This window comes from Arachis ipaensis, chromosome B10 (genome assembly GCF_059453495.1).
Source record: "Arachis ipaensis isolate K30076 ecotype BB chromosome B10, ASM5945349v1, whole genome shotgun sequence".
In the NCBI taxonomy this organism is placed as follows: Eukaryota; Viridiplantae; Streptophyta; class Magnoliopsida; order Fabales; family Fabaceae; genus Arachis; species Arachis ipaensis.
The window spans coordinates 111,955,674-111,965,479 of NC_142435.1; the positions used below are offsets into that span (position 1 = coordinate 111,955,674).

Genomic DNA, 9,806 nt, shown 5'->3' on the forward strand with positions numbered 1-9,806 from the left:
GCAAAGCACTTCCTCAAAGCTCAAGGCTTTGAGCATCAATGATTAGAGAGTAAAGAAAAGAAACAAATGAGCTTAAAGAGTTTCTAATTAAATGCTTGCGGTGCTTATGTATCAAGTGGTAATACTTGAAAACAAAGCATTTAGAGTCGAAACTTTTAACTAATGGTGCAAAGCACCCAAGAAGATAAGTTAAGAAAAAGATGAAAAGGTTGTTTCAAGGAAGGAATATAAAGAAAAGATTTCATAAAGTGAGCTAGATAGAAACATCAATCATTTAAATTTCTTTTGTGATTGTTGCATGCATAGTAAACTAGCCAATCATGAACATTAAATTGCTACTCTTCTCACCTTGGATTGTCAAAATCTATTGCATGATTCTTTATTTCCTTGAGGACAAGCAAAGTTTAAGTTTGGTGTTAGTCCGGAGGGTTGATGGAGCACAAACTTGTTTAGCACCTACCATGTCCCAAGACCATCGACAGTTGGACAGCAACCTCATCTGAGGATCATTCTGCCATTGATACAGTCCAACCCATCTGTCAGCATCCCTGTCCTACAAGGTGTAGTTCAGCAGAGCTATCACTTCAAACCCTCGTATAGAAATGTTTAGATGGCGAAGAAAAAAATAGTTGTGCAGATTTATGGAGACTGAGAGAAGTCATACAACAAGGTGCCGAAGCTGATGTAGGCACTACAGAGTTGTTGGACTGTAGCATGTTCGACAAAGTCTTTTGGACTTTTCCATCCTGTGTTAAGGCTTTCAAGCATTTCAAGTCGTTTATTTCTGTCGATGGCACGTATTTGTATAGCAGATACGGTGGTGTGTTGCTTATTACAGTGGCTCAAGACAACAACAACAATATCCTAGCTATTGCTTTTGCAATTGTAGAGTCTGAGAGTACAAAGTCATGATCGTTCTTCCTGACAAATCTGAGACGACATTTCACCCCATAGGAAGGCCTGTTGATTATTTCTGATAGATCACAGGCGATCAAGGCTACACTGAGAGCCGATGATAGTGGTTGGCAACCTCCTAGGTTGTTCCACACTAATTGCATTAGACACATGGCCGCAAACTTCATGTCTCATTTTATGTCAGCCGAGGATAAGTGATACCTTAAAAATGCCACTTATAGTCCAAGTAAGGCCGGCTTTGAATGGTACATAGATGCCTTGAGAGGTTTGTTGTGGGAGATGGCAGACTAGGCTGGTCATTTCAACAAAGAGGTATGGCTATAACACTATAACTACGGTTGCAGTTTGATCATATGACAACAAATCTGTCAGAGTACATCAACTCAATTCTCAAGGGTACACAGTACTTGTCGATTTCTGCCATCGTGCACATCACGTACGAGAGATTACAGATGTTGTTCGTCATGAAGGACAGGGGGCACAGTCATAACTGGCGGTTGGAAACTGATTCTCCTAGAGGCTGATGGCAGCCATTAAGAAGAACAGAAAAGGCATCCCGAAGATGCGTGTTACTCATTGTGATCGACGGGCTTCCGTGTTTATTGTGGAGGAGTTAGAGTCATTCGAGGGTTGGTCGCAAAGTTCCTTCCAAGTCTGGCTAGCGGCGAGTACATGTGACTGTAGCCTCTTTTAGTCTCTCCACTACCCATGCCAACATTTGCTTGCCGCCTGTGCCACCGCAAGCATCGAGTGGGCACTGTATGTTCATCTGGTTTACAGTCAGGAGGCTGTGTTTAAGGTGTACGAGGTGGAGTTTCCACCGATACTCGACGAGGCCCTATGGCCAAAGTGGCATGGGACTCTGCTTCTTCCTAACCCACTCATGCGTAGGAAGGCTACTGGGATACCTATGTCTTTTAGGTCTCGGAATGACTTGGATGAGGTCGAGCACCAGAAGAAGAGGTGTGGTCCATGCAGGCAAGTCGGTCATACTAGGAAGAAGCTTAGGGGTGATATTCGTTTACTGTGCTCGATGTTACCTAGTTGTTTTGTGTTATTCGAGTTGTATTAAACGTTTATCAGTGTGTGTCGTTTATGTAATATATATGTAATCATTAATGGATTTGGAAATGATGAGCAAGGTTATACGAATAAATTATACATCTTTTACATCGCACCATTAAAAGGTCTAACATATTTTTTCATAATACCAAACACAAAAAAAAATTCACATAAAAGGACTATACATCAACAAAATATACAAGCATCACTTATACAATACATTAATAGTCTAGTACATAAAGTTAATAACAAGATACTGTACATAATAAACTATAAAATATCATCGGTGGTGGGATCCTGGTAGTGGAGCCGATGCCCAATACCACATGGTGGAGGCTATGTCTGGTGCTGAGGTCGGCTGGGTCTATAGTCTGCATGAGGTCGGGGCTGCGCAGAATGATCCTGTGGCTGATGCAGAGGCGGTGGAAGAGGTGGGATATAGTATCCTCCAGAGTAAGGAACGGGGGCATACTGGTGCACCTAAGGAAGAGGTTGAGGCAGTGGAGCTGAAGGAGGTGTAACCTGAAGACGGGATGAAGTTAGCAACATACCGTAGTCCACTGACGGAGGTGTCGCATATTAGGCACCCAGTCTCATGCATGCCTTGTATGACGAGCCAGTGCCCAGAGATATCTGTGGCATCTAGGCTAAATTATGCGCGGGAGCAGAAGGGTGATGAAACTATCCGATACTCTACTCCCTGCCAGTCCAGAACTGATCCGCGAGGGGTTGCATCGATTCCTGGTCAGCGATGTGAAGCTGGAATGCATCCTTGAAGAATATCTCATCCACTATCTTCTCCTCAAGATAGCTGCTAGATGGCTCGACATCATGCTAGCCAGGTGGTGAGGTGTCCCAAATGGCCCAATGTTGCATACCTCCTAAACCAGATAGATCACGCGGTGCGAGAGGTGGAGGAGGTGGAGGCGGTGGCGGTGGCGGGGGTGAATCATTGCCGCCTATTGGGATGTCTCTCTGATCCTCATGTCTATCGAACTCAACCTCCTCTTCCGCCGAGGCCTAACCCTCTCCCTCTTCACCCTTACGCTTGGTCCGCGCTCTCTGGCACCCATCTCCCTCCTAGCAGGTCGCCAGGTGTCCTTTCTGACCTCCTTGGCATGCCTATGCCGATCAGGGACGTCCTAGGAAAGGTGCAGAAGGTCCCTTACTGGCTGGCTGTGGACTAGACATTAGCTAGCCTTAGATCATCGAATACGTCTTGGCCTGATAAGTGCCTAACCCGACAATCTCCCCGCCACCAATCCCAAATACACCTGGGTATGCCTATAGTCAAAGCATGGTTGAATGGAGATCCTGTGGCCCTCTGCAAAGCATGCCGTCTAGCCGGCATACCACTCTTCAAGTCTGTCAGGCCACCACACATCCTCGCCCTGTCTGGTGGATGTCAGGAACCTGTCAACGTTGGCTGGGGCGCCCAACACCGGCTACTCTCCACTGAACTGGTGCTTCACCCAGTCAACCTAGTCAAACTCAACGATGTTGAAGTAGACGAGGGGGACGACAGACATCCATATCCCCCACTTTGTATCCGTAACAAACCATGGCGGGCACAGAGCCTGTAGAGCAGGGTCATCGTACGACGTCCAGACAAACTGAAACAACAGTTGTGGAATAAATAAATATTTGATATCCCAGAAGGTAAACAATGTTTCAAACCACAATTCAGTAAATACATATATTTATTTAATTTATTTAAACAACAAATTCTATATAAAGGACTAAATTGAAAGTTAGGTTTTCAATGGTAGTGTTAACCTCGTCCCAACGTAACTGGTCTATCGATAGATGCCATCGGAGAACTCTCACCTCGTGCTGGTCTCTGCTTTGCTGCGTTAACCCAATCAACCTGACACCGGTTACAAGAATAACACGAGTTCAATTTATGGAATGTCATAATAAGTTACAAATTCAAAACATAAGCAAGACATAAAGAATTGTTACCTCAGCCATAGGATACATGAAATGTTGTCGGTCAGGTGGACACTACTGGAAAAATCTCTGGTATATACAGGACATCAATAGCAGACTACAGCCGACGATGTTTGTCATGCCGCGGTGTGCTGCAGAGCACAGAGAATGGTATGTCCATGCAAGCACCGCCTATAGAAATCACGGAAGCATCCCCAACTGGCTCCCTGTGTGCACGTAGCCCAAGGTGGTACGCCACGTCCTGTAGGGTGATAGTGGCCTCACCACAGGGCAGATGGAACGTGTGGATCTCTAGACGCCATCATTCCACGAATGTCGTGATCAGGGAGTTGTCGAATACAAAATTCCTGAGCGGCACCGTGTCACCGAATTCAGCCTCCCTCAGATACGGGACGATGGCGTCGAGTGGTGGAAACGTGTGGCTCACTCGCCAGGGAGAAGTAAGCGAGGCCTTTGACCAAAAAAAATATTTCACAATTATTGCTTATAAAAAAATTGTATAGGTCTATCAACATATCAAACTCGCTTAACTATTTTATACATTTGCTTAACAGAATTTTGCACGTATGTACTAACTTAATTTATCTCGACACGACATTTTCCATTAATATGTACGTACTTAACTAATGCACATTTTCTCAATACGTTGCGTGAAATTAAAACATTCAATAAAGTAATTAATAATCTAATTATCAAACTTTAACTTAATAATCTAATTATCAAACTTGGATAGTTAATAACTAAATTAATAAATTAAAAAATGTGTGACCAATAAACTAACCCTAACGGTTGAAAAACATCTACCCCATCATTTAAACTCTAATTAATAATTATGTAGTTAACAACTTAATTACCAAAAAATCATAACCGCATTCCTAGAATTATTAGTTACTATCAATAACATGTTCCTAATGATACAAATTGTATTCTAGTTCTTGGGAAGTATCCTAACCATGGTTATACATATATGGGATTACATACACATCAAGATAATAAAATTATCCGTAAAATCGGCTGTCCCAACGTAGAGTCATGTCGCGCTCAGCCTGTTGATGTCCTGGTCACGTGCATCTGCACGCGCCGTCTTTGTCTAACTCAATAATATGGTGAAAAGAGGTAGAAGAGACGAGAAAGTGGTGGAAAGGTTTGAAATGGGGCCTAAAACTTCGCTGTAAAATGACATTTATATATAGGTGTTCCCAGCCTTATTTTGTTTACCATGTGAACGAGATAAGCTTGCACGTATCTCATTTATACTATAAATGAGATATACATGTATCACACGCACCAGTCTTATCTCGTTTACACTGTAAACGAAATAAGATTGAAAGACGTATCTCTGTAATAATTTTATAATTATTTATTTCAATAAATAAAATATTTATTTAATTTATTTAAATAAAAAATCCTATTATTAAAACGAGGCGATTTTAAATAAAACAGTGCATTTTAGGACAATAATATCTCCACCAATTTTATATTTTGCATCCTTTATTTGCGAAAAAATTAGCATCCGATTTGACAATCCGACAGTAATATTTTCAATTCGCGTTTATCACTATTATTAAAAATTTGCGGAGAACTATCCACCACAAAATTTAATACTAATTTCCATGAGATAAATCCTACAGTAAAGAGCATGTTTCTAGTAGTATTCCATGATTTCGTTATTCTCTCTCCCTCAGGATTTTTCCTTTTTATTTTGCAAGAAGAAACCTTGTTTGAACGCTATTATTTTGTTCCAAAAATATTATTCCAATCATTTTACAAACAAAAATATCTCTTAGAGTTTTTCCTCAATATTCATCATCGTTAATCTTTAATTTTTTTTTCTCTAACAATGGATGATTGCAGTGTAAATAAATTTAATCGAAGTCAATTGGCAGTTATATTCTCTCAAATAACTCAAACAGAAGATATTCCAATCTTGATCGTATTAGTTAAATCTGTTTTATTTGAGTTTTAGAAGTGCTTTTTGTTGGTTATATTTTGAGTTAATAAATTATTATGTCAATTTAGGTAAATTTAGTTAACGAAAATATTTAGTCATACAGCAGGAGCAAGCTAAAATAATCCTCCGCACAATTTTTCTAATCAAGTCACTATCATAATTAAATGTTATGTATGCGTAGATAGCATATGGACACTTTACTTTTTAATTAGAATAATCTCCAATTTTAATTTCCTCCATGCACTAATGACTAAGCCATATTTCTACGTGTTAGGTATGGTTATTACCTGCCGAGGCAAACCGCCTTTAGACCCCATGGATCACTATATATATGGCACTTTCATGACACATAAACCACACAGTAGAACCTTAGATACAAACTCTCTATATACGAACTAATCATATGGCTTCTAGATTGGTGCTTGCTTTGGCTATCTTTGCCCTTGTATTGGGGAATGGCAATGCGCAACTTTCCACAAACTTCTACTCTAGTTCATGCCCCAAACTCTTTTCCACTGTGAGATCCACAGTTCAATCTGCCATATCAAAGGAAGCCCGTATGGGTGCTTCTCTTCTCCGCTTGTTCTTCCATGATTGCTTTGTCAATGTAATTTCTAATGCGCCTCTATTTGCTTCTTAATTACTATATATTTTTAAAACTTATCCCACTTCATGCATGCATAAATTAATTCAATTCATGATTTCATGTACTTGCACTCCTAAATAATTGTTATAAGTTAATAATATATATACACAAATTTAAATTGTTAACTGTTGGGTGGGATAGATCAGAGTATAAATCTTATTAAGTTATATATATATCCTATTTATTTATCATAAAGAGTTATATATTAATTTAGTATATAAATTAAAAAGCAAAATAATTGCATGAAAAATGCTTCTCATCATGTAGGTACGGTATTCTCAGATACACGAACAAATTATTAGATTATTTATTGGTTACCTACATATGTTTTAGTTCAAAATTATTAAGTGCTATATATTCTGGGTTTTGAAAATTGTTATTGCTATTGGAACTACTAGCAAGCTAGGCATGATGATGATTGATGAGTATAGTGTTTGTGTTGTTGTGTTGCTTTTCCTAACTAATAAAAATCGAACATTGAGACTTTGCTTAATTATTTGAGTATGAAGAAACATGATTTTCAACTCGCTTGTAACTTGGTGACAAATAATTTGTTGCCGACACCCTTTTGGAAAGCGTTCATCTACAAAGAGTTGAACTAGCAAAAATTTCCTTCTCTCCGCGTATTAGCTTTTCATGTCGTCTTCAAACACCAACTATATTCTTTTATCTACAAAATTCCACGTGTTGCAGATTAAAGGGATAACAAAAATAAATAAAAGTAACAATATTATTTTTCTATGACACACTAAAAATTAGTTATTAATAAAATAGTTTCTATCCACAAGCTTAAAATTAAACGGAATTGTAGGGATGCGATGGATCGATTCTACTAGACGACACATCAAACTTCACCGGAGAGAAGAACGCAAACCCAAACAGGAACTCAGCCCGTGGCTTCGAAGTGATTGACGCCATCAAAACTGCCGTTGAGAAAGTCTGCCCTGGTGTTGTCTCATGCGCTGATATCCTCGCCGTTGCTGCCAGAGACTCTGTTAATATCCTTAAAGGCCCAACTTGGAACGTCAAACTTGGAAGAAGAGACGCCAGAACAGCCAGCCAGTCCGCCGCCAACAACGGCATCCCTCCACCCACTTCCAACCTCAACCAACTCATCTCCAGGTTCAGCGCTCTCGGACTTTCCACCAAGGACTTGGTTGCTCTAGCAGGTACCGTAAGATACAATTAATTCAATTCAATTTAACTTGTCTTCAACTCTAAACCCTAAATCCCAATTCATGCGTGGTGGTAGGCGGTCACACAATTGGACAAGCAAGATGTACTAGCTTCCGAGCGAGACTCTACAACGAGAGCAACATAGAAGCTTCGTTCGCCACAAGCAGGAAAACCAACTGTCCCAGAGCATCGGGTACAGGGGACAACAACCTTGCGCCGCTTGATCTCCAAACACCCACGGCCTTCGACAACAACTACTTCAGGAACCTTGTTCAGAACAAGGGGCTGCTCCACTCCGACCAGCAACTCTTCAACGGTGGCTCCACCGACTCTATAGTCAGAGGCTACGCCTCCAACCCGACCTCATTCTCCTCTGACTTCGTCAGCGCCATGATCAAGATGGGAGACATTAGTCCCCTCACTGGATCCAACGGTGAAATCAGGAAGAACTGCAGGAGGATCAACTAAATCATATACATTATTAATAACTTTACAATAAGTTGTTAACATGTTTTGAATTCTCTTCTTCTTTTCCATTGTAATTCATGTGTCCACTGTCCCTTCATTTTGCTTCCTTAATCCTTATGTTTAGTTTTTTTCGGATTATTATTGTTATATTAATTAAGGCTTTATAAGCGCCCAAGAGGGAACGGAGTGGTTTTATTTGATTTGATCTACAACTGTGCCCTTCATATTCCTTTTATAGAAATTAAGTGTGGTATTATTAATTATTCTGAAACCTGTAGCTTTCTGGATAAAATTAACAGGTGTTTTGAAACTCTTATGTAATTTAATTTTTATGGCAATTGAATTTAATTTCAGTATTTGAAACAAAAATATTTAAATTAGTTTAGATAAAATTTAATTTAATTTTATTGTTTTTTTTTTCAAAATCAATTCCAACTTAAATAGGTCTAATTTAAAATTTTATTCTATTGAGATTTTACGTAAAACTTAAAATATCTTTATAATTTAATTATTTTTTTATTTTTTTTTATTTTTTTTCAATGCCTCCCATCTTTTAATATACATTCTCTCTTCTCTTACCACCTTCATTCCATTCTTTTCCTTTTCTTTAACTCACTTAATATAATATATATCTATTTTTTTTTTGAAAGATCTACTATGTAGATCGAAAAAAAATATCTACATGTATAGATTTTATGTGCTAAACTTAGATTAATAACACTAAGCATTTGCCAACACATCTGAACATTTCAAGTGAAGTTGTGTCAATTATGACACTAGTAAAAAATAGCATAATTTTATTCTATTTTAATAACATGAATTAGTTGCTATAATTTAACGTTAATAGCTATTTTTTTTTTACTTATTATGTCTTTAAACTACTCAACAAGTTATTTTTGATAATTCATATTTGTTTTTTGTTGTTGGTTTGTTCTTGGAATCAACCATGAAGAATTTAATTTTTTTAATCAATAAATATTTTTTAAATTTAATATTTTTAGATTAATCTAATTTTGTTTTTTTAAAAGAAGTGAACAAAAATTTAATAGAAAAAATTTAATAGGTTCTTGACTTTTTTATTCGAAGATATTTAAATACTCGAGAATTTGAAAATACATTTAAGTCACTGATTTTTTCAAAACTTGGACATATCGATCCCTCATGTTCACTTGGGTTTGTCAGACCCAACGAAAAAATCAAACGTGACTCCCATTGTATTGACCTGGTTGATACAGATGCACACATAAAAAAATTTTTAAAATAGGACAAATTAGACCTTGGAATCGATGTGTCCAGATTTTGAAGAGGTTAGGAATTTAAATGTATTTTTAAATCCTCAGAAACTTAAATGTCTGTGGGCCAAAAAATTATGAATCGATTTGTTATTTTCTCTTATTATTTAAATATAATGTTATATTAATAAAGAATAAAGTTGTTTATTATAAAACTTTAATTCATTTGATAAACATTTAAAACACTAGATATTTCGACTAAATATCAAGCAATGTGCTCTATAGTCGATTTTCAACTTTTTCCAGTAAACTTTGTAAAGAATTAGGAGTTTTGACTCCCCTATAGAGTTCAGCCTACAAGACATAATCTGAAAAGGGGATATAAAATAAGGTTGATTTGTCACCC

At 37.9% G+C, this 9,806-nt stretch overlaps 1 protein-coding gene across 1 annotated transcript; it reads left to right on the plus strand.

Annotated features, from left to right (window-relative positions):
- The first annotated feature begins 6,234 nt into the window (after positions 1-6,234).
- On the plus strand, positions 6,235-8,478 carry PRX52 (Peroxidase superfamily protein). Its single transcript, XM_016326380.3, has 3 exons — positions 6,235-6,485; positions 7,336-7,693; positions 7,777-8,478. Exons 1-3 carry the CDS (start codon positions 6,282-6,284, stop codon positions 8,166-8,168), a joined length of 954 nt encoding a protein of 317 aa, XP_016181866.1. The 5' UTR covers positions 6,235-6,281; the 3' UTR covers positions 8,169-8,478.
- Positions 8,479-9,806: the final 1,328 nt, after the last annotated feature.